Source organism: Ceratotherium simum, chromosome 2 (assembly GCF_057802395.1).
Source record: "Ceratotherium simum simum isolate JZ-2026a chromosome 2, ASM5780239v1, whole genome shotgun sequence".
NCBI classification, from domain to species: domain Eukaryota; kingdom Metazoa; phylum Chordata; class Mammalia; order Perissodactyla; family Rhinocerotidae; genus Ceratotherium; species Ceratotherium simum.
Genome location: NC_141901.1, coordinates 66,274,956 through 66,301,738, shown reverse-complemented (window position 1 = coordinate 66,301,738; position 26,783 = coordinate 66,274,956). Strand labels below are relative to the sequence as shown.

Genomic DNA, 26,783 nt, shown 5'->3' with positions numbered 1-26,783 from the left:
TTTTCTCTCTCTTTCTCTTTTAACTTGCAACTTTATGTCCTCTTCCTTTATTTTTCCCTATAGGAGAAGACCTACGCAGGCTTTCTGGAAAACCCTAGAAAAGCTTCAGCAAGCTCCCCACTGCTCTCAGTTAAGTACTGGGTGGATAATTCTCTAGCCAGTTTATCACAAAGGTATTTTTGGGGCATAGTTGGTGATTGGTGGGTGCCACCCTTGCTCAGATACAATGAGCATGCTTTCTATTTGTGGGTTTCTCATACTTATGAGAATGAATCCATACTCAACAAAGTGAGGAACTAAATTCAGAGGGCACTGCTTGAACATTTTTAAAGTTTAGCTGCAGGAAAATTTATGATAGATTGAATGCACAAATGGCCTTTGTTTTCTACCCATCTTTGTGTCCACTCCTTTGTAACATGACTTTGTAGCTCCCTGCTCACTCCTTGAATCTGGGCTGGCCTTGAGACTTGCCTTGGACAGTTGAATGAGATCAAAGTGACAATGTGCCAGTGCCTTGCATGCTTCTGCTCTATCTTGGCCCACTATGGGTAGGAACTTAGCTACCTTAGGTTGAGACACCATGTAGAGAAAAGTTCAGTTGTCCCAAGCAAAGCCATCCTAAATAAACCTACAGTCAGAAAACCCCCATATATGTGAGAATGTCCAGCCAAGATCAGCAGAGCTTCCAACCTGCTCATGGATGCATGAATGAGCCCAGCTCAGGTTAGAAAAATGGCTCAGCTGATCCGTAGACTAGTGCAACATAGTAAATGTGCATTATTATAGCATTTAGGGCTTTTTAAATTCAGTTAGTCAAATTATACAATGTTGTTTATGGAGGCAATGCTTTTTTATTAACCTTAGCTGTTGCTGAAATCTATAAAAATGTCCTTTTCTTAGTCCTGAGAGTAGGTGTGGTTAACTCCAAGCCAATTTTCCCACTTTAAACAGACCTCTTAGGGGACCATCAATGTCAGGGCTGCTGAACTGTCCAATCTGGAAGGATAGGGACTGTGTCTGTCTCTCTAATCACTGCTTAGTCAGCATGTTGCAAAGTATGTGCTGTACAGAATCACTCCATAAATGTTTATTGAATGAATGAAGGCTGAAAGACCTTCTTGAGCAGGAGCAATACCTCTAGGAAAACTTGATTAATACTCAAAAGGTCTCAATATTTTGGAAAGGTTTTCCTTATTTTTTTTAATATCAACTTAAAAATACAGCCTTTTTTTCCTCCTGAGAAGAAAAAATTTTCCCTTTTTCTACAAGTGATAGGGTTTCAGTGCAAAATGAAAATGGAAACGCTTTTAGAAATGCAATAATATGAAGATAAACAGGCCAGATGATGGTGTCTGTCAGGATCACCATTATTAAGAAGAGTATCTTTGAGACACGAACTTTGGAGGTGGCTTTGTCCACTCATCTATATTTTCTTATCTGGAGGTCCTTGTGAGCAAGGCCACAGATTTGAAAACGGCAGCCTGAGTTTAGAATTTAGATCCTATAACCCATCCATGGCTCACAAAGCTTGGGGTGGGGAGAGCAGACATTTTTTTTATTAAACCTCGATGATGTCCTGAGGCTCTATCAGACTAAGAACCAGCTATAATCTAAAGTGAAGGGGACAGGAAAGAAAAAAAGAATTTGAATACTTTATTTTCTTTTTTTTAGAAGAGAATCATTCACTTAAAATCTGGCAGAAATTTCCTTAATTGACATTTTTAAAGAATCATAACTTACAAACTTCATTAGAAAGCCCATTGCTGGTAAATTGAGAGAACGTCAACATTTCCAAGGAGTAAATAGAACCATTTGGTATATGTCCAGGGCAACTTTTTAAAGTATGCAATCAAAATGTAATAAACAGTGTCCGAGAGGCAGGAACATCTATTCTTTAGCACCTTGCTCGTACAAAGGAGGCAGATTCTGTAGCAGATAGTATACCTGCTCAGTATCCCAGATAGTTTCCCGGTGTTTGTGATTTGCAAATAAGGAGGTTGATAGATCCCAAGATGGCCCATGTAATACAGAAGATCACTTAGCTGCCCAAAGAACTAGTCTAACCTGAACCATTGTGATTCACTTCCAGTCTCCAGTCACTCTGACAATCTAACTTCCATCCATGCTTAACAAGCATTCTTTATTCCTCTACCCCCAAGAAAGGACTAACACATGGGGGAAAAAAAATCAAACCTAATTTTTTAAATTTAATTTTTAAAATTTTATTTGAAAAATACAATACACAGCAGAGAATTATTTCCTCCTCTACTGTTCTTTCACAAAGGAAACTGCATGGTCAATGTAACTGAGATATTTGGCTAGGATAGATCCTGAGAAAAGAGAGGCCCAGTTAAAAGTGGAATAGACAAAGTCTGCCAAAGAAGGTTCACCTCTCTTTTAACATAAAAGAGCCTTTTAAATAATCTTAGGAATCAGATAAAACATGTGCAGAATTTCTGCCATGCAAACAGAGACTACCGAAATTGTCAGGCTGACCAATTTATACTGACTTGGGCCCCCAGTAAGTAGGATAAAAAGATGTTTTTATCAGCAAGATGTGTTTGCTTGCTTTTACTAGACTATATATGTACATATTTACAAATTAACATTTTCTTAAATGTGTTTTCCGTTATTCTTAGTTACAGTATCATTGTTAAGGGCTCTTTGCTGGCTTTTTGCCTTATGCATGGGTATCTTTTTATTCTCCTGAAATTCCTTCATGGCAGGATCATTCATTGCACAATCTTGGGCCCATGGTGTTTAAATATTAGAGATGACCTTACTCTGATCCTGGAGTAAATGTGGGTTTTTGAGGAATTTATAACTCCTGCATTCGACTAGGTTTAGCAAGGTGCAAAGATACAACATTTACATGTGAATATATAGCTAAGGCTTCCAAGAGGAAAAACATTCCAATTGGCTCCTTGGAAAACTGATGCTAGAACGGACTGAACTGATCTAATTCTGGAAGTCTTACTGGTAATTCTTCCTCCTACAACATTAGGATCATCCCTTTCACTTCCATTCCCAATAAGTGAATTCCCCATTACTGTTATTGCATAAACAGTCTTTAAAGAGGGTCAAGGCAGTCCAAGCTTTTTCATGTTCTACATTTCCACCAGAATTGAATTTGGTATAGAAGTCTAAAATTGGTGGAAATATGGATTATCTGGGTTTGACCCTACTAGAAGTGTTTTTACTTCTACAGCAATGGAAAAGAGCAAGTGACATCTATTTTGGGAGTAATGGCCAAGTCTTTGGTTATAGTTATTTGCTGATATCTATTGAAATTACAGAGAAAAATAAAAGTTTATTTTCTTTAGTACTGGCAAGGTTAGGAAGATTCATTTTAGTCAAGTAACTACTGCTCATATAAGACAAAGCTACTCAGGGTAGCTTTAAAGATTGCAAAGTTATGGTTGAGGAGTACATATTATTGTTTTCTCATAGTCCAGTTCATCTTCCTCATATTATCATGAATCTCATCCTTAATTCCACATGCTCCTTGCAAGGTGTGTCCCTTGGGGCCTCTCCTGAGGGCTGGGGGCTGGGGCATGGGGATGAGGGTGGCTGGAAAGCCATGTGATTTAGATTTCAACTTTACAAAAGACCACACATCTAGACTCTTGATGCTATTATTAAATAGGATTATAAATTGGTTACTATATAGTTGTATATTTGAAAAGTGTTCATTCTTAAAACATAAGCATTTAAAATACAGAATAGCTTTTGTAATTCTATTTTGGCATTTCTTCATTTTTTAAAACATAGGTAGTTGTCCAGGACTCTACTGACCTCTGAAAGGCCTCAATGCATCCAAAATGACACGGCAGCTGTGGCATATTTGAAAGGAAGTTTGGGGTCAGGAAACCTGAATTTAAGTTTTAACTGCCTCTAACCAGTTGGGTGGAATTGGGCACCTTATTGACCCTGCCTTGGCTTCATTTTTCTCATCTAGAAAACTAAAGTCATAGTCTTTATGTTACCCAGGGTTATTGTGAGGATTAAATGAAATAATAAATGAAAATATAGTTTGTAAAGTAAAAAGTGCTACACAAATGCAAAGTGAAATATGTTAACCACATTTCCAGCATTTATATAATGTAAATTATGTGTCAGGGTATGGTTCTTTCCTATTTAGATTATGTGGATTCTTGACTAGTAAAAAACCTAAGAATGGAGGCTTTGATCACTCTTAAGACACTGTTATCAATGGAACATTGCTCAATAAATAGGTATCACTGCTGGATTTAGTCATTTAAACTATCCTAAACATAGCCTGCATTCAAAAACTACAAGTCAACAATTAAATCACAATTTTCAGGAACAAAAGTCCAAATAAATAATTTTTAATTATGATACATTACTTATTACAGTAAAAATTGGCATTTTCCCCTTCAAAAGCAGAAGCACCAGTCTTAGAATGTATAGTATGAATGGTATTTTAAGTGAAATATAGCATAATATTATGTGCAAACATTATTTTAGTATAGAACATACTTTCTAAAAGTAAAGTAATTTCACACACTGAAATCTGTTAGAATGGAAATAATGTCATGCTGAATAATAAAATAAAAACCCCCATGACTTTCAAAGTCCACTTCAAATGAAATATGATATACTGCTGAATAGATATATGAAAAATTAAAAAGCTTAACTGGCCCGAAATAGAGGGATTTCTTATACAAATATGACTCATGTAGAGGTTTCTTTTCACATAGTCTCATTGATTCTGTGAGAAATTAAAGTGAGTGTTTTATTTAAGAATTAATTTGTTCCTTCGGTCATTGCATTTCTATTGAACACCTACTTTGTGCGAGGCTTTGTTGTAGGTGCTGGGGATACGGAGAAGAAAGACACAGTCCTGCCCTTGAGGAGCTCACAGTCTAGTGGGGGAAACAGATAAGTTGACACTGATTTTAAAATTATAAAAATTATTAGACAACTTTATAAACTTCTTCTGTAATCAAACAAACTTTGGGTGTTATGAATGGATGGTGAAAAGGGACGATGTCCAATGCAGTGAAAACCCATCTGCTTCAATATCATGTGACTTCTGCGAAGGCGGTGATGTGGTTCTGCAAGAAGAAAGAGGAATTACCAAGTCAGAGTCTTGGGGAAATTGGCTTTGTAAAATATTTAGTGCTTTTACAAATAATCATCAGCCTAATATAAAACTGGAGCCTGGTATGTTTAAGATGCAAAAACACTGAGTGTTACTAAAATAAGTTCTATGTATTATTAATAAATTCAGGTGGTAATTATATATTTTATTCAATATTCTTAATTAACCAAATAGATTAAAATGTTATACGTACGTGCTTTATTCAAAATTAACACTGAAATTTGGAGAGATAAAATTGGTAATGTCAGACACGTTAATAATCTGTTCAGTGTTAATGGAATTTTAATGCTGCGTGTTGGAGTTTCAGATTAATTGCTCCCTGTGAGACAGATGGCATAGAAAGAGGTGGTGAAATACTCAGACTGAAATGGCATTTGCTAGTTGACAAAGATCTACTTAAACACTTTATTTTTGATGCATGAATCCAGACTACAGACTGCAATCCTCGTCATTTACCTCAACCATAGAATTCTTTACAGAGCCATTTTTTTTAAAGCAACAGAATTATGTACAAAGAAACACTGTGGAATGGCTAATATTTAAATGGATTCAGACATGCAACAGGACATATCATGGCTGCTGAAATACTGTAGTGGAAAATTGATGTGACATAATTAATCATGCCACATACAGAGTTACGTCAAGATCTAACATAAACGACAGTCCCAACAAATAACAGCAGCATTACAGAGGCTTTTTACCATCATATTACCTGTTTTGAATGTTTTTCATAGTAGTTTTTGTATTGACTCTTTATAAGTCAAAGACATAATAGATAGAATTTCAGGTAATGAATGCATGTCATGAGAGTTCTTCCATGTACATACAGCTCTTTTCAAGTTAAAGTGTTTTAACTATTTAAAACATTTTAAAAATGTGTGTGAAGAAATTCAAATTTATTTAGGCATATTAATTACAATTAAAAGGATATCACTGACTCCTGCTTAAGGCATTATTTTCTGGGTTTGACCCACTTAAACCTAGAGAAAAACAATATCCAGAAGAATCAGTAGTGAGCAGAGCATGCTTTTTCACTAACTCCTGTTAAGACCTTATAAACTTTAATTTTCCATTAAAAAAAATGCATGATGAAAATGTTGGAGAATTCAGCAGCTCAGCTCTGTCTTCTTGAGTTTACCTTACAAAAGCACAAGCATGACTTTAGGATAAAAAAAGACTTGTCAGAGTTACATAATGCACTATGATTGAATAAAAGCCATAAGCATTGTGGAAACAGTAGAGCATAGTTTTATTTCCAGTGGCCCCATGGGGACTTGAAATCTGTGAAGTGAGAAAATACAATTTGATATACAGTGTTTCAGTACAAAACAGGAGTGTCACACCTCTGGACAGGACCTAGCACACAGTAATTACTGAAAAATGTGTTGAGATATAAATTGAAGATTAATCAGTGGCAACTGGTGGGTAGGAAAAGCATGAAGAAGTGACAGTAGAAAGAAAGGAAAGGAGATAAGAAGAGAAAATGGATGGTGTTCTGAAGGCCATTGGCCTAGGTGTCAGTGTTCTCTTGACCTACATAATGAAGTGTCCACAAGGCTCACTAAATTTGCTGAAGATGATCCTAAGTGAAGGGGACAACCATCACCTTGGAAGGTAGAATGGAAACATTAAAAGATCTTAAGCAGAGAAAGTATCAGAAACAAATCATTGATAATCAACGCAAGGGAGGACAGAAGCAGAGGAAAAATCAAGTGACAAGTGCAAGCTGGAGAGAGTGACAAAGAATGTGCAATGACTGTAGGGCGACCATATAAATTATCATCTAAACCTGGACATACTGAGGGGAAAAAGGATGCTAATAATATAGAGGCAACAGGTTGAAATTGGGACTGTCCCAAATAGAGACATAGGGTCACCTTAGAAATAAGGCGTTGAATGTATAACTGTTAAGTGTGTTGTTGTTGTCTAGGAAATACTGGATTCAGTTTTGGCATTTAAAAATCACGTTTTGGTGGCTAATAGATCTTTCTTTCACTGCCCATAAATTCCAAACAATATTACCATTTTCATTATGCTAAGTCATTACCAAGTTAAACTACAAGGGTTACAGTTTGTTTCCAGACTGACTACATTTTTAGATCCCATGACTCTAGGGAAACTCCTGCTTTTTTCTGATTAGCACCCTTTCAGTTTCACATCACACTTAAGCTTTAACCTCTGAGATGATTTTCCTATTTGACTGGAATTAGAAGGATCCTGCTCAGGGCTTATCATTTAAAGGTGGTCGTTAGCAGAGAGATAAACAGATGAAAATAAAACACTGAAGTGACTGTGCATAGGGAAGAGAAAATTAAGAGGAAATTTAATAATGGGTTCTAAGTACATGAAAGCAGTATATAGAGAGCACAGGAGCCATCTGTTCATTAGTTTCACTATCTAAGAGCAAATGAGCCCATACCATAGAATGAGGGAGATGGATTATTTATTTCAGTAGTATTTAAAAAATAAGATTAATTTCTCTTCTAGCATACGGGTGGTTTTCCCTGCAGGAATCTAGAGAAAGGACAAGCTAATTACTTAAAGTCCTTACCATCTATAAGCCCCTATGATTCTATACTATAAAAATTACATTAGCAAGATATGTAAATGCATAATTTGAAATACACAAATGGCATAATTCTTAAGCAGGAAGTTACGATAGTGCTCACTTCCCCATCAGCATTTTTCTCAGTAATATAAAAAACCAGAATTACATTTCATATTTTCACATCACCTGTCTGGAGGAATGGACTCCCTATGACAAAGTAGGTGACAAAGGGTTTCTCCTTTTAATCTGGCTGAATTCTTAGTCTGCAATACTAAATCATATTAGTAGATGATAGCGCAAACACACAGGAGGCAAACCAAAAACTCATGCATAAAAGTTTAATTCAGAGTCACAAGAAGAAAGCAGTCATGTAATTTATCAGTGCAATTACTGGTGCCTTCCGCAATTACATACACAGAGGCTTCTAGTGGAGATGACAGAGCTTGAGCCCAAAGAGTTGAAGACTAGAATATGCCTCATCCATTAGAAAGTGTCCATCAAGGCCACAGCAAATCAGTGAGCAAAATACTGAATCCAGTCCTTGAGTGCAGAGGTCCCATGGAAAAACAAACATTTGCTTCTCAAAAGTAGTTTTGGATTCTTAAATCTGGTAAATTCTAAAGTTTATCTAGCCAATTTTTGAAGCTCTAAGTTCTACGTGAAAATCTCTATTTTACTGTTTATTCTATACCTCCATTTGTAGAAATTATATTCTGTAATTCAAAAAAGTTATTTAAAACAAAACTGTCATTTATTTATGACATGAATATTTGGTGGTGACTTGCCACCTGACAAGATATGCCACTCACCATTTCCCTTTGCAAAAAATAGGGGAATAGGCAAAAAGAGCACTTCAGATAGGAACATAAAAAAAAGTCATAATCATTTAGGGCTATTTGGTTAAGGAATGCTAAATTCCCGTTAATGAGTGAAAAAATAGTGAAAAAATAAAATATATTTGAAACATAAAAGAACTAACAACAACAACAACAATCTAATACCCAGATTTTTGAATGTAATAGAAACCTGCACAGAAGGACACATTTTCTGTATTTGCCTTAGCTTTGCAACCCAACTCCAACACCAGTGCGCTCTAGCGCACATACGTTTATTGCCTTAATTGAAGGTGTTCACAGTGGCTTATTCCCACTATCCAGCTGAAGAGCCTTGCAAGACAGTCTTTAAAAGACCTTCCCTGTGAATTTTCTTCTTGACCATTCTCAATACATTGGATTTGAGACACCTGCAAAATATGTTTTATATATTATTTAAATGTTTATTTAAATACTGACTTATTTACTTGGACAAAATATTAGTTTACTTAAAGTTCTATGTTGTTATATTGTTAGACCAAATGCTGAGGTTAAACATCGTTCCAGTTTTCTATCTTTCAAGATGATTATAAACAGCTTCTGTGTTTTAATAGATGGTTGTCAGCAATCAGCTTAGGTTTTAAACCTAAACATAAAATGAAATCTGTGCATACAATGTCTTTAATTCAACTATTTTTGTCTTCGGCTCTATTTGAAAGGAAGCTGTGTGGTACAGTGGACTTTGCAGTCAAGTTGTGTGAATGTCAGGTGTTTGAAGGTGGGCTTCATGACAACTGAAATTTTCACGAGCAATTTAAACTTTCAGAGACCCAGCTTTCTCATCTGTGAAATGGAAATAATACCTATTTGAATGGATTTTTATTAAGATTAAATGAGATTATATGCACAAGGGTCCTTGTTTCTACTCAAACATATCATTATAGTTGTCTATAAAAGCCAGAGAAACAAGATAAAAAGTAAAAGAAAAAAGAGAAAGTAAAAGACAGAAAGAAAAAAGATTTTTTAAATAATTGGTTGGAATTTCACAGTACTATCATCTACAATTCTAAGACCCAAACAAACTTTTTTTTTGTTTTTTTGTGAGGAAGATCAGCCCTGAGCTAACATCCATGCTAATCCTCCTCTTTTCGCTGAGGAAGACCGGCTCTGAGCTAACATCTATTGCCAATCCTCCTCCTTTTCTTCCCCCCAAAGCCCCAGTAGATAGTTGTACGTCATAGCTGCCATCCTTCTAGTTGCTGTATGTGGGACACGGCCTCAGCATGGCCGGAGAAGCGGTGCGTCGGTGCACACCGGGGATCCGAACCCGGGCCACCAGCAGCGGAGCATGCGCACCCAACCGCTAAGCCACAGGGCCAGCCCCCCAAACAAACTTTAAAACCCAATGTTTCTTATAAGATTAGTGTGAGCACATCTGGTGACAAAAATCAAGCCTAAACTGCTGTGAGGCAATTTATACTCGATGTTGTGCTGCAGAAATATCCATCTTTGATTGGATGTGCTGCTCAAGACTCTGCTTGTATAACAGAATGCACAGTATTTTTCCCTAAAACATGAAATATTTTGAAACCTGAAAAACATCTAGCACTAAGGATTTAGAATTAGGAATCATGGCCCTATAATAATCAACAATTCTGATGCTATATAGACGCAGCCTATATTTATCAGGGGAAGGTAGATGGATGTCATACCCCCAAATATTGGTCCTGTTTATTTTTCTGTTTGCATCCTTCCTTCCTTCATTCACGGTGTCCTTTGAGGAGGGCAAAGTGGGCAGGAGAAGAGAGGAGGAGGAAAAGCAGCAATGTATGCAGTGTGGGCTCTAGGACTCCACTTTGTCATATTATGTTCTCCTCCTGGTAGGTTATGAAGTTGATTTTTAATAAAGAGAAGTAATGTTAGGTCCGTCTACAAAGAAATTATTAGAGACCTTCAAACTTGAGGCTGTGAAACTGACTGTAAAATTCATGTTAAGCAATTTCTTGTTTTAAGAAGTGGGGGATATGAAGACATAAAAGCTAAAATGTGATAGAATCAGAATTCTCTTGGGAATGAGACTTTTTTGGAACCATTTCTTTCTTTACAGTGGTTCTGTTTCAGTTTAGAGTTTTATATTAGCTCAGAGTTTTGCTTCTATTCAGGAATTTCTTTTTTGTGCTATTTGGAGAAAGGGGCTAAAAGCTACTTTCTGAGAGAACCATTTCTCCCTAGAGAAAGGAGAAATCTCTAGGCGGCTTTCTCTGATAAGCTAATTAAACCAGAGGCAGGCCCAGCTTTTACTGGAGCATTAGCTATAGATCTTATGAAGCACTGCCAAGTCCTGAGCAGCCAAAGAAGCTTAAGGCTTTCCACACTGAATCCTTAGAAGCATGGGTTCTCAACCTTGGCCTCATGGGGGAGTCACCTGGGAGCTTTAAGAAAATACTGATGCAACCCCAGAGACGTGGATTTAATTGGTCTGAGGCTTGGCTTGGTCAGTGGGATTTTTAAAGGCTCTCCAGATGATTCTAATGTGAAGCCAATATTGAAAATTACTGTTTCAGAAGCTCTGCAGGCCCAGCTGGATCCAGGCCAACTGCTGGCTCCTTATCCAAATCACCTGAGGTGGCTGAAACACTACAGACCCCCCCAGGCCCAAGCCCAGGCCTGCTGGATCAGAATCTCTGGGCATGCATCCCAGAAATATACCCCTTGTGCAAGTGCTGCAAGTGATAAATTCCCTTTTACACCAGTCTAAGAAGAACTGCCTAACGGTGTAGAGAAGTGACTGGGTAGCAATGTAAGCATTGTCAGGTATATCAAATCAATTCTTTCTTTAAAATGCTATCATTTCTCTGATAAAAAAAAAAAAAAGCATTGCCTTAAAGAAGCAGTAATCCTGAATAATTCTCAAAGAAAAAAATTTTGTATTCGAAAATGTCTGGAAACAACTGCACATTGTTTTCCTTGCTTAGAGCTTCAGAGTGCATACAGGTGTTGAGAAGATCGGTAGCAAGGACTTGTGTCTCACTTGAACTCAATGTTTCCCAAGGCACTGACATGAAACTGCATGTCAGTCTATTACTACTAGTGTGTGCGTGCTGCTGACTGGATGTGCATATCCATGTACTCTATCCAAGTTTCTTAACCTCCCTAACTCTAATGACCTGTCCACCACACTTTTAGCCTATATTCACAATATTCTCAACCATCAACCATGTTAGAAATGTAAAATCCCCATTAATCTCCTGTCCTACCTCCTTCATACCACAACGTTTCTTTGGCCATTTTGGAAATTTTCCAACCACTAGTTTGTCCATATGTTTCAGTCTCTCTTGCTCCTTCACAATTCTGTTTCTTTTACACTCATTCCGGACCCCACCTGAACACTCTTTAATGGCTTCTTCAAGTCTCTCGCCTCTGTGCTCTTACCTCATCCGCCGAACAGAATCTTTGTGCATACTGGTTCCTCTGTCTGGAACATTCTTGTCTCCTCCTCACCTGGCTAACAGTCCTTCAGATCTCCCCTCAGAGGATGTTGCAAGCATTGCTAAGTTTGGATAGGTTCCCCTTTATGTGCTCCTCTAGCATAGCCATCATCACCCTGTTCTGTATTTGCTCATAAGACTATCTATCTCCCCACTAGACTGTATGCTCATGTGTCCTGGGAAATGTACCATAGTAATAACACCATAGTGTTTATTTGATATTTGTTACGTGTTTCATATATTACAAATCTAATTACAAATAAAATTTTACTATACATAACAAAAGATGATAAAAAAGGTAACTCATCCATAAGTTGTACCCAGGCCTTGTTTTATACTGGTATTTTAATCTGTCTAACAAATTGGCTTCTTATTTATTTCATTTATCTTTTTAAAATGCTTTAAATTTGCTAAATAAGCAGCCCAATGCTACTTGACCGAGAAGAACCAGAGGATGTGTGAAATGGATCAAGTGCATGATCAATTCTTGTATAACCAGAAATCGATTAACACTCCTCATTTAAAAACTTGCCTATTTTCACAAAAAGGTAAAAGTCAGTAAAAATCTGGATAAGCCACATCAAGATTCATTTCAGAACCATTCGGAAGCATACGGGCCATTAGCCATGACACAGATACTTTGGAAAAGTTTTGTAAAGGTAAATATACATTTACCATAGAACCCAGAAATCCCATAGAAAAATATATATTCACCCAAAAACCTGTACATGAATTTTTATACAAGCTTTATTCATAATTGCAAAAAACTGGAAACACTCCAAATGTCCTTCCATTGGTGAATGAATTAAAAAAACTGTGGTATATCCATACAACAGAATACTACTCAGCAATAAAAAGGAAAAAAAAAAAAAACCTACTGATGCAGATAATAACATGAATGAACCTCAAATGCATTATGCTAAGTGAAAGAAGTCAGACTCAAAAGGCTACATATGAGTAGTGAGTCCATTTATACAGCATCCTGGGAAAGGCAAAACTATAGGAATGGAAAACAGATTAGTGGTTGCCAGGGACTAGGGGTTGAAGGAAGTGTTGACCACAAAGGAGAAGGAGGAAACTTTTTAGGGTGATAGAAATGTTTTATAACTTGGTTATGGTGTTGATTACATGGTGGTGTGCACTTGTCAAAACTCATAAAACTGCTTAGAAAACAGGAATTCTACAGGATGTAAATTATGCCTTTAATAAACCCCAATTAAAAGAAAAATTAAACCCATTAGCCACGACATGAATTAAGTCTAAACGCGAAGTGGTATCTAGATATTGGTTTCTCAGTTGTTGAATTATTGTTTCAATATTTGACTGTTTCAGTCACAAAAGAAAAATATAAAATAAAAGTATAGGAAGATATTCAAAAGATACAAATTAAAATGAGGTACATCATTTTTTTTTTTTTACCTACAAGATTGGCAAAGATTATTAAGAACGATATTCTCGGGCCAGGCCTGGTGGCCTGGTGGTTAAGTTTGGCATGCTCCGCTTTGGCGGCCTGGGTTTGGTTCCCAGGCATGGACCTACACCACTCATCTGTCAGCAGCCATGCTGTGGGGGTGGCTCACAAACAAAAAGAGGAAGATTGGCAGCGGATGGTAGCTCAGGGTGAACTTTCCTCAGCAAAAAAAAGAACAATATTCCAAAACTCTTCATTGTTAGAAAGGACATAAAGATACGAGTCAAACCAAGACCCTCAAGAGTACTCATCCTCTTTTTTCAGCATTTCCACTTCAATGAATGTATCTTAAATAAATTATTAATTGAACTTACAAAGATATCTATTTTAGAGATATTTATCCTAGTATTGTTTATAAATGTGGGAAATTGAAAGTGGAAGCAATCCTCTACGCCTAGCAAAGGTAATGGTTAATTTATATAGATTAGAACTTTCTCAATGTCATTGTATAATATTGTATAGCTTAGTGATTATGAGTTTGAGCTCTAAAGTGATAAATATGGAACATATTTGGAAATGGTCAATATGGCTCTGTAGTCTTGTTTAAGAACACAGACCAATGTGTGACTTTGGGCAAGTTATTTAGCTGCTTTCTGTCTCTTTCTCTGTAGAATAGAAATAGTAAGACACACTCAAATGATTTCTATAAACACTAAAGTGATACTTTATGTGTGAAGTTCTTTGCATACTTCCAGACACATATTAAGCTCTCATTGAAGATTATCTTTTACTGTTATGCTTTATACAATTATTATATTTATTGATCTGTAACCATATCTATAATATACTGTTATGTGAGCAAAAGTGGGCACAGAAAAGACCATCCTGGGAGAACTTGTACTATACACAAACCCAAACATACACTCGTGGGGTCTTTGAGGCTATTTTAAGAAAATGTTTCTAGTGATTATTCTGGTGGGATATGGATACTTCTGATTTATTTTTGCTTTGCTTACTTGGATTTTCAAATGTTAAACAATATACACAGATTACTTGTTGCTTCTTAGTGGAAACAACAAAAAAACGGTCATTGTTTCATAAGATTGTGAATGGGTTCATTGTTTATTTTCCTAGTTTTAGTCAAATAAAATTTTCTATACAAAAAATGTTCATAGCGTGGTGGTGCTCCTGATTGATTTTGAAGGCCTCAATCATGTCTCTAGGACAGCCCACCATATAGGAACAAATCTGAGAGAAGAGGGGGATGAATGGTGAGAGCAGTTTCTCACGTATAACTAATTATGAGTGCATTGAGAATGATTTTTTAATCCATCATTGTTTTATTCTCTCCTAAACTAACAACTGTAGGAATCATATAATTTAAAGATGCAGTCATCAACTCTATATTTATTCACACAAATGAGATGAGAAAGCTTGTTTATATTCAAAAGTAATTTACTGAAAAGATGCTTTATACAAGGCCTGTTAGATAACTGAAAAAAAAAATCTAGCTTTTATTCTTTGTGTAATATATTATGATTTATAAATAGTGTGGCAAATGAATAGTCAATATATGGGAGCACAAATAGGAAAAATGACATATGGCAAAATAATAACAGAATGTGCTAGTTTTTCTAACCTAAAATGCTGATGCTTCTTGGAATTTTTAAGCTTCCATTTTCAATTGACCCTTTTTTAAGTAAAATGAAATTTAACAAATGAGAACAGAGTACATCATGTAAACAATGATTTACTTCAAATATTTTTCATAAGTGCTCAAAGCTTAAATTGAGGAAAAATGCCTAAGATACGAATATATTTAGTTCCACTAATTATTCCAATATCTGATCACTAATAAAGTTGTTTTGACAAGGTCCTATATAACATTTATATTACAGTTCAGTGGCTCTGTAAAACAAAGATTTGCATTATTGAAAAGCAACTGAATCTTAAATATATTGCCATAGTTATTCATGCACAACATTCTGCAACCTCAAAGGAATTTATTACAGAGAGCACAGTAACGTATAATCATATTTGTCTTGGCAAGAAACCACAGGATTGTTTTGCTGTGCTTTGACACTAATGTATGCAACATTTTATACTATAATATTTTCTGCCACATGTGCTATGTGTGACATAGACAATCTGTATAAACTTTTAAATCCATGAAATATATCTATACGGGTATCGTAGTTTGAGATAAAATGAAAATCCTATTCAGGGACTCATTATTGTTGCAGGAGAGAATTAACTTGTGTTGACCACCTACTATGTGCCAAGAAGCTTATTTGTGATCTGTTAATTCCAACAATTAACCTACAGGGGAACCATTACTGTACCCATTTTTCAGGTATTATATCAATATTTCCTCAGTAAGGAGGAGTAATTTGTCTAATCTCACTTAGTTATTATGTAGCCAAACCAGGCTTCAAACCCAGGATTTCCAGCTGTAAAAGCCTGGTTCTCCATCCATCTCCCACCCCATCTCTGCCTCAATTTCAACTCAGGCTTCGCCTTGACCCCTGTGATTTTATGATCTTCAAAACAGTCAATGTAAAGGTCAATGCATATGCTTCCCTGGGTCATTGTGAGTTCCTTTATAACTTCCCTATCCACATAATTTTCCTTTGTAGTTGCCATGGGAATTAAACATAGTAATTTGCATCTGTAATAGTACACACTCATTATGACATTTCTAGAAGTTTGGAACTGTCATCATTGCTTACCATTTTAATTCAGATGATGTTTCTGTCAATCAGGGTGTGCTTTTACACCATGAGCTTCTTGGGTGCTACAGGTTGGTGAAAAGCCCCTTACTGGAAGTACGAAACTATAATCTTGTCAGTTATTCCTATCATTACCTTCCCTTTTTGTTGGCAAGAGGAAATTCTCTTTGCTTCAATTGATTAGATCACATAAACTTAAGAAAAAATAATGCCTAGGTTTATATGGAAAAACATTATTTTCTCAAAAAGCATTTTTTATATCCAGCTATAATCACTAAGTTAACTCAAAGTTATCCCAAATTAGCCGTAAGTGGTTCTAGTGGCCTGTTCTAACTGCCTTAATAAAACTGTGTAGGTATAAATTCCTTTTAGATCTACTGGAAATATTCCATTTTCTATCAAATCCCATCCATCTTTATATTTACTTTTAAATATTTTTGTTCCCTTGCCAGATAAATTGTCCCTTTCCTTAGATTTTCAGTATGAAATCAGTTAAAATTGACAATGCATATGCATGAATTATTTGCATGTGCTTACCTATGCAAATCTGAATGTCAGCATTCTGCTTTAGAGTGAGAAGGGGCAGGGGGCAAGAGAGAAGGAGAGGACAAAAGCACTCAGTGCTTGGCTGCTGTGGTGAATGCAGCTTGACCCATGAGGATCCATGAAGGAACATCAACACACTCCTTATCCATTAGTTACACACAAGAGAAATCTCTGAAGAGAGGACAGGAAAATGCCATAGATGAAAGGTCAGCATCTTTCTTGAGGTGAGGGTGGGGAGATAGTTTTCTTAGTGACACCCTGGCTGGCAGTTAGCCCTTTCCTACTGTAAATCATTGAGATAGTTAAATAACACCTGCGATAGACTGAATGCTTGTATCCCCTAAAATTAATATTGAAACCTAACCCCCAATGTGATGGCATTTGGAGCTGAGGCTTTTGGGAGATGATTAGGTCATGAGGGTGAAGCCCTCATGAAGGGGATTAAAGCCCTTATAAAAGAGACCACAGAGGGGCCAGCCCCATGGCATAGCGGTTAAGTGCTTGTGCTCCACTTCGGCAGCCCAGGGTTTGCAGGTTCGCTTGTCAGGCCAGCTGTGCTGGCGTCCCATATAAAGTAGAAGATGGGCACAGATGTTAGCACAGGGCCGGTCTTTCTCAGCAAAAAGAGGAGGATTGGCATCGGATGTTAGCTCAGGGCTGATCTTCCTCACACACACACAAAAAAGAGAGAGACCACAGAGAGTTCCTTCACCCCTTCTGCCATGTGAGGACCCAGAAGGCAGGCCCTCACCAGACACTGAATCAGCCAGAGCCTTGATCTTGGACTTCATAGCCTCCAGAATTATGAGAAACAAATTTCTGTTGTTTATAAGTCACCCAGTCTATAGTACCTCATTACAGCAGCCCAAACAGACTAAGACAACTCCTCTGATCAGAATCAGCACTTGACTAAAAACAGACTTTGCCAAATGATTGTCTAGTGGGTCAGAATGCATGACATGGCTGTATTGACATCTCGTCAGCATCATCTTTATCATTTATCTGGATTTTTATAATAGCCTCCAAGATGGGTTTTTGTTTTGTTTTGTTTGGCTGCAGTGTGGCTCTCCTTCAATTTACTCTCCATTCTAAACATGCCATTTCCTTCCTTAAACTCCTTAATGGCTCCCCGTGGTGTACTGGGTAAAGAACCAACTCCTTAAGTGTCACATGAAAGACCCTTCATGAATTTTCATCAAAAGTGATAGAGACTTTGAAAAGATAAACAAAATTGACAAAACCAAGAAAAAAGGGGAGAGGGCTCAAATACATAAAATCAGAAATGAAAGAGGAGATGTTACAACTGATACCACAAAAATACAATGGATCATAAGAGACTACCATGAAAAATTATATGCCAACAAATTGGACAACTTAGAAGAAATAAAAAAATTTCTAGAAATATACAACCTTCCAAGACTGAATCATGAAGAAATAGAAAATCTGAACAAATTGATTACTAGTAAAGAGACTGAATCAGTAATCAAAAAAACTCCCAAGAAACAAAAGTCCAAGACCAGATAGCTTCACTGGTGAATTCTACCAAACATTCAAAGAAGAATTAATACCAATTCTCCTCAAACTCCTCCAAAAAATAGAAGAGGAGGGAACATTTCTGAATTCATTTTACAAGGCCAGCATTACCCTGATACCAAAACAAGACAGGGATGCCACAGGAAAAGAAAATTACAGGCCAATATCTCTAATGAACATAGATGCAAAAATGCTCAACAAAATATTAGCAAACTGAACTAAACAATACATTAAAAAAAATCATACACCATGATCAAGTGGGATTTATTTAAGGGCTACAAGGATGGTTCAACATATACAAACTAATCAATGTGATATATCACATTAACAATGAACAAAAATCATATTATCATCTCAACAGATGCAGAGAAGGCATTTGACAAAATTCAACAAATATTTATGATAAAAACTCTCAACAAAGTAGAACATACCTCAACATAATAAAGGCCGTATATGACAAGCCCACAGCTAACATTATGCACAATGATGAAAACCAAAAACTTTTCCTCTAAGATCAGGAAAAAACAAGGATGCCCACTCTCCCCATTTTTATTCAACATAGTATTGGAAGTCCTAGCCAGAGCAATTAGGCAAGAAAAAGAAATAAAAGGCATCCAAATTGGAAAGGAAGAAGTAAAACTGTCACTATTTGCAGATGACATGATAGTGTACATAAAAAACCCTAAAGACTTCACCAAAAACCTGTTAGAATTAATAAATAACTTCGGTAAAGTTGCAAGATACAAAATCAATATACAAAAATCTGTTGCATTTCTATACACTAATAATGAACTATCAGAAAGAGAAATTAAGAAAATAATCCCATTTACAATTGCATCAAAAAGAATAAAATATGTGGGATTAAATTCAATCAAGGAGGTCAAAGATCTGTACACTGAAACTATAAGACATTGATGAAAGAAATTGAAGAAGACAGAAATAAACAGAAAGATATTCTGTGCTCATGGATTGGAAGAATTAATATTGTTAAAATGTCCACACTACTCAAAGCAATCCAATGCAATCCTTATCAAAATTCCAATGTCATTTTTCACAAAAATAGAACAAACCATCCTAAAATTTGTGTGGAACCAAAAAATACCATGAACAGCCAAAGCAATCTTGAGAAAGAACAAAGCTGGAGGTATCACGTTCCCTGATTTCAAACTATATTACAAAGCTATAGTAATCAAAACAGTATGGTATTGGCATAAAAACAGACACATAGATCAATGGAACAGAAGAGAGCCCAGAAATAAACCCATATATATATGGTCAATTAATTTATGCCAAAGGAGCCAAGAATATACAATGAGGAAAAGGCAGTCTGTTCCACAGGAAAAACTGTGTTGGAAAAACCATACAGCCACATGCAAAAGAATGAAACTGGACAACTATCTAACACCTAACACAAAAATTAACTCAAAATGGATTAAAGACCTGAATGTAAGACATGAAACCATAAAACTCTTAGAAGAAAACATAGGCAGTAAGCTCCCTGATATTGGTCTTGGCAATAATTTTTTTAATTTGACTCCAAAAGCAAAGGTAACAGAAGCAAAAATAAACAAGTTAGACTACATAAAACTAAAAAGCTTATGCACAGCAAAGGAAATCATCAACAAAATAAAAAGGCAACCTACTTAATGAGAGCGAATATTTGCAAATCATATATCTGATAAGGGGTTAATATCCAAAATATATAAAGAACTCATACAACTCAATAGCAAAAAAACAATCCAATTAACAAATGGGGAGAAGACCTCACTAGACATTTTTCCAAAGAATACCTACAGATAGCCAACAAGTACATGAAAAGATGCTCAACATCAATAATCATCAGGGAAATGCAAATCAAAACCACAATGAGGTAAGACCTCACACCTGTTAGAATGGCTATTATCAAAAAGAGAAGACATAACAAGTGTTGTGGATGAATGTTGAGGATGTGGAGAAAAGGGAACCCTTGTGCACTGTTGGTGGGAATGTAAATTGACACAGCCGCTATGAAAAACAGTATGGAGCTTCCTCAAAAAATTAAAAATAGAACTACCATATGATCCAGCAATTCCACTTCTGGGTATTTGTCTGAAGAAAATGAAAACACTAACTCAAAAAGATATATGCACCCTTATGTTCACTGCAGCATTATTTACATTAGCCAAGATACAGAACAACTTAAGTGTCCATTGATGGATGAATGGATTAAGAAAATGTGATATATATATATACCATATATGTATGTGTATATACACATACACACACACACACACACACACACACACACACACAATGCAAGATTATTCAGCCATAAAAAAGAAGGAAATCTTGCCATTTGCAACAGCATGGATAGACTTTGAGGACATTATGCTAAGCAAAATAAGGCAGACAAACAAAGACAAATATAGTATGACCTCACTTATATGTGGAATCTAAAATAAAAAAATATTCATCAGTGCAGAGAACAGGTTGGTAGTTGCTAGAGTAATATAATTCATGAATTTTTGCATATCTCATATTTTATAGTTATCTTACTACTTCAATGACTTTTTGGGTGGGAACAGAATTCTTATGTCACAAACTTTTTCCTTGAAAACACTGAAGACATAACTCCATTCTACTCTGATGTCTAACGTTAGGGAGGGAGAAGTCTGAGGCCAGCATGCAGTCAGTCTTGGGTAGGTAACCTACTTTTTCTGCCTAGGTGTGTGTATTAGTTTCCACTATATATACTGTATTATAACCTCAAAAGCTCAGTGGCTTCCAACAACAAATACATTTTTCCCCCTCATACTACATGTTGGTGGTCGAGTTCTACGGATCTGCTCCAGGGTACAGGCTGGGCGCTTTTCTGCTTCCCATGTCTTCCCATTCTGGGGCCCAGGCTGAGGGAGCAGCCCCTATCTGGAACACAGCCTTTTTCTGGAAAAAGGCTCAGGAGCAATAGAGTTGGCAAAAACTCTACAAGTTTCTGATTGATGGGGTATAAATCGGGTTCATTCACATGTTATTGACCAAGTCCAAAATAACTGAAGCAGGAAAGATACTCTGCCTAAGAAAGGGGGTAGTTAATTGGGAGCAATAATACCATCTACTGCAGTATTTATAGGACTCGTTTTCAGTATCGAATTTCAAAAATTTCACTGAGAAGTATCTAAGTTTGGTATATATTTTTGTATCTGGTTAACCTTTGTAGCTTAAAGGCATTTATTTGAAAGCCTCCTTAAAGTATATCTCTCAATATCCCTGTAGCTCCATTTGTCCTCTTCTTCAGGATCGACAGTGATTCATATGTTAGATTTCTGGTACGTCCTCCATATCTATTATCTTTTCTCAGATCAATTTTGTTCTTTTACTACACATGCTGAAACTTGTCCCTAATATAGCTGATTTGACTTTCTCCACTGTAGATTTCGTTCTTTATGGTTTCTAGCATTGGTTTTAATCCTGCCATAACATTATTTGTTTTCTTACATTAGTTTCCCTTTGTGCCATTGTGCCAGCTATCTTTCATCTCTCATTTCACATATTTTCTTTAATTTCCTTGACAGTGGAAAGGAGATGCTATCTATAATAAATTAATTAAATTTCTTAATCTTCTTTTTTCAAAAACATATTCTAACTCTTGAAATATGTTTATCTTTCTTATCTGTGTCATGAAATTATTTTAAAGGATTTAAGTAATTGTCCTGATTATTTATACTTGAGCCAGAATAGATTTAGCTCAGTTTACTTTCCTAAAAGGAGTGGGAGAAGATTCATCAAAGATCCCTTAATTGTTTCCATGAATAAGGGAATCCTCCCCTTAGATCTTGAGATGAAAAGCTGCAGGATGTAGTTTTATAACATCATTTTGATGATTTACCGGCTTGAATGGAGTGGAAGAAGAAGCTGAGGCCACGGGCATTTCCAGGCAGATCACTTTGTTTCTATATAGTTTCATTCCCAAGGTTGTTGAAACATGAGAAGGACTGCTATTCTGTTCAGCCTTACCTCTACTCCAGGTAGATGGTGCAGTCCTTGAAGGCAGCTTTTTCTTTTTGAATGAAGGTAACTCCTCATCCCACTTTGTCGTACCCATTCAGTTGAGGAAAATGTTCTCTCATCTGGCATGAACCCATATTAATAAGAAACTTGATCAGAAGAAAGCTTCTTGCCTGAAGGCTTTCTTTTGGCGTGTATTTGCCTATTTGCTAATCTTTCAAAATGGTGTTGGTCCATGGTGCTGAATTGTGCTCTAAATACAATCAACTCCTCATTCTCTTAGAGGTTGCTCCTGTCTCTTACCCTCACTTTTTGAAATATTGGAGTATTACTGGGATCTTATAGGATTTGAGTCACTTCTACAACATTGAACTTTCTTATTGGCAAAGAAAAAGTTTAATTGTCCTTTAGTGACATCTTTCATACTGGATCTATTTATAGTATATCTAGTAGAAATGCCTACAATTTTACTCTATCTAGTTTTTACTCTTAGTGACACAGCTATCAAGATATTAATTCCTACTTTACTCTTGCTAATATAGGAAACTAAAAGTAATGAATATGTAAATGTTTCATCTCCACTTCCTAGAAGGAGAGTCAGACTTTTGTTTATTGGACTCCCAAGAGTAAGTAATAATGTCTTCATGTATTTGGAGACATTCTGAAGCACCACTGGAAGCCTTTGTTTGAGATGCGTGGGCCCTTGAAGTCCGGAGCCAAAAAAGGATAAGTATGAAAGAAAGGGGTGGTGTGACCTATGAAGATAGTTGGCTCTCTAGGGCCTTGGGTGGGTAGGAGCTTTGTGGATCCTATAAATGAGAGGCACCTGCACGGCCCCCCATGTGCAGGGCTTCAGGGCTGACAGGACCTGAAATGAGGATGGCTGCAGGTGTGCCAAGGAAAGCTGGACCCTGGGCATGAAGGCATGAAGGCGTGGGAGCTACAACCAAGGTCTCCATTCCCACCGTGGCAGAGAAAAATAAACCGCTTTCAGAAGGATCAGGTGAGTCACAAGGAAGGAGCACAGGGATTTAAATGACTCTGGAGGAATTTTTACACGGTACTTTGGTCAATCTGAGCATATGGGTCGTCAATATGAGGAAGCATAAGCAGGACCTCAGGAGCTCCTTAGAGAGAAGTTGGAGAAAACTGAATAATTTTTAAAAATTATAATTATTTTAATTGTACAATTCTTCATGAATATAGCCTCGTTATAGGAATAAAAAGAAAGAGAGAAAGAGAGAAGGAAAGAAAGAAAAAAAGAGAGGGAGGGAGGAAAGAAATGGAGGAAAGAAGGAAAGAAATGGAGGAAAGGAAAGAAGGAAGGAAGGAGGGAAAGAAGGAAGGAAGGAGGGAAGGAAGGAGGGAAGAAAAGGAATCAGGTCCACTATCTTAGTTTAAGCATCGCTCTCAGGTTGGTGTCTGTAGTTTTTCTCTCTTTCTTTCATCTACGTACTCTTTTCTATTCTACTAGAGAGAAATATCTTTTGTGGTATTTTGCATAACTGGCTTTATTATACACACACACATTTTATATATATCAAGTTAAAAAAACTTTACAATATGTATTCAAAAACTTTCCACATATTGATTTACCTCATCCATTTTTTTTTTTTGTAAATTTTTTGTTTATTGCAGTAACATTGGTTTATAACATTGTAAAAATTTCAGGTGTGCATCATTGTACTTCTATTTCTGCATAGATTACATCATGTTCACCACCCAAATACTAATTACAACCCATCACCACACATATGTACCGAATTATCCCTTTCACCCTCCTCCCTCCCCCCTTCCCCTCTGGTAACCACCAATCCAATCTCTGTCCCTATGTGTTTGTTTATTGTTGTTATTATCTACTACTTAATGAAGGAAATCATACGGTATTTGACCTTCTCTCTCTGACTTATTTCACTTTGCATTATACTCTCAATGTCCATCCACGTTGTCACAAATGGCTGGATTTCATCGTTTCTTATGGCTGAGTAGTATTCCATTGTGTATATATACCACATCTTCTTTATCCATTCATCCCTTGATGGGCACTTAGGTTGCTTCCAAGTCTTGGCTATTGTGAATAACGCTGCAATGAACACAGGGGTGCATGTACCTTTGCAAATTGGTGTTTTCAAGTTCTTTGGATAAATACCCAACAGTGGAATAGCTGGATCATATGGTAGTTCTATCCTTGATTTTTTGAGGAATCTCCATACTGTTTTCCATAGTGGCTGCACCAGTTTGCACTCCCACCAGCAGTGTATGAGAGTTCCCTTCTCTCCACATCCTCTCCAACACATGTTGTTTCCTGTCTTGTTAATTATAGCCATTCTGACGGGCGTGAGGTGATATCTCATTGTAGTTTTGATTTGCAGTTCCCTGATAGTTAGTGATTTTAAACATCTTTTCATGTGTCTGTTGGCCATCTGTATATCTTCTTTGGAGAAATGTCTGTTCAGGTCTTTTGCCCATTTTTTAATTGGGTTGTTAGTTTTGTTGTTGTTGAGATGCATGAGTTCTTTATATATTTTGGAGATTAAGCCCTTATCAGATGTGTGGTTTGCAAATATCTTCTCCCAATTGTTAGGTTGTCTTTTCGTTTTGTTGATGGTTTCCTTTGCTGTGCAGAAGCTTTTTAGTTTGATGTAGTCCCATTTGTTTATTTTTTCTATTGTTTCTCTTGCCCGGTCAGATGTGGTGTTTGAAAAGATGTTGCTAAGACCGATGTCGAAGAGCGTACTGCCTATGTTTTCTTCTAGAAGTTTCATAGTTTCAGGTCTTACATTCAAGTCTTTAATCCATTTGGAGTAAATTTTTGTGTATGGTGTAAGGTAAGGGTCTACTTTCATTTTTTTGCATGTGGCTATCCATTTTAACTGCTAAATAGTAATAATAATTATAATTAGCAACAATTAAGGGCTTCATAGGCACCAGACGCTGTTCTAAGTGCTTCACTATTAGCTTATTGAATTCTTGTAACGACCGTTTTGTGAGTGAGAGAACTGAGTCACAGAGCATTTAAGTAAGTTGCCCCAGGGCAAAACTGTGCAAAATTCCCTGCCGGTCTACCTCCAAAACCTGTGAGCAGACACCACACTATAATGTACTGGATTCCATTGTAGAAATGTACAATTAATTTAATAATTCGCTACTGACATACATTTAGACTTTTCATGATTTGATATTACAAACTGCTGTAATGAAGTTACTGGTAACTTAAATATTTAGTGGACATTGGGATATGATGGGCCAGTTTTCACACAGATGATTAATTCTTTTCATAAAACCAAATGTAATGAATGTTCAGATTTACTTAGCTTCTAGAAACATCACGGCTTTCCCTCATAAACTATGGTAATTAACTATATGACAAACTCCCTATAATTAAGGGATAAATTGCTGACATAAAAATAAAGAATGCTTGCATGCTATAATTACTCTGTAGCTTACAGTTTATCAAACATGTAGTTTGAACATGAGGTTATGCAAGTACATAACTTCTAAAAGAAACCCTTTGCCTTCTCCACACAAAACTAACAACCAGAAAATGATAGCTTGGCATAATTATGCTAAAACTACTGGCCATACCTGCAGACCAAGCCTTAAGCAGGCACCCTCCCTCTCCTCAGAGGACCAGCTTTAAGGGTCTAACATCAGTCTCCAACTATCAATTATTGAGATCAAACTACCAGGAAGAGTTTTGCGTTTACTTGTTTCCCATTGTGAACTACGATATATTGTGAAATATATTGTGAAAAACAATATATTTACTCCAAATACTCCATATCACAAAAAGAAGAAAAAGCTATTGTGGGCTTCCCTTAAGTGGCGGCCTTCCTCCCTTTCTGGCTGATGAGCACATGTACATGTCCTCTCAGCAGCAGAGCTCCAAAGGGAAGCCTGAGATGTATTCCCAGCACCTGGACTCGTGATCTTCCTGTGGCCTGTGTGAGTGCAGGGAGCAGACCATGCACTGTGCAGACAGCGTTCTGCCTGGAAACAGGAATGAAAAGATTGGAGACGAAAATTGCAGCTCAGCAAGGTATGTGCCAATGTACTCTGGAGGGTAAACGGGAGAATCGAATCAGACTCAAATTGTCTTTATTCTCTAACTACCGGAGTGGAAACAAAGCCCATGAATTTGTCATAAACAAAAAAAAAATGAATGAATGAAAGAAAGAAGTTAATAAACACTGATCTCTTGCAATCTATAGATTCTAATAGAATATTTTTTGTTTTCATCATCTAATATTTTAAAACTCACTGTAAATAAAAATGAATTAGCATAAAATCAACAAAATTTTTTAATCATTTAATATATAAAATGATATAATGGTATATAAGAACATTTGTTAACGCTAGGAGGCTACTAAAGAACCTTTATGCAAATAAGTATGTTAAAAAGCAGAAGACTGAGTATTGTTCTAGTTAATTTCAGAGGTATATAAAATGAAGACTAATTGTTTCCCTGTTTTCTTCAAAATATGTTTAAGATCTCTTCTTAAGTTCTACAGTTTTCTATCTTTATTTTTTAAGTTAAATAAGATCTAATTTTGTACAAATTATTCATTTTTAAAAAATATATTTTATGATATAGGCATGTATCTTGA

General features: G+C 36.4%; 1 protein-coding gene across 2 annotated transcripts in view; it reads right to left on the bottom strand.

The window, feature by feature from the left end:
- Nucleotides 1-4,390: 4,390 nt before the first annotated feature.
- PLPPR5 (phospholipid phosphatase related 5) overlaps nt 4,391-26,783 on the bottom strand; it is a 110,180-nt gene continuing 87,787 nt past the window's right edge. For both annotated transcript variants that reach the window (XM_004420794.3, XM_004420795.2), the window contains exon 6: nt 4,391-5,078. In XM_004420794.3, coding sequence (XP_004420851.1) covers nt 5,046-5,078 — 33 coding nt within the window. In that variant the 3' untranslated portion in view covers nt 4,391-5,045. The remainder of the gene's footprint in view (nt 5,079-26,783) is intronic.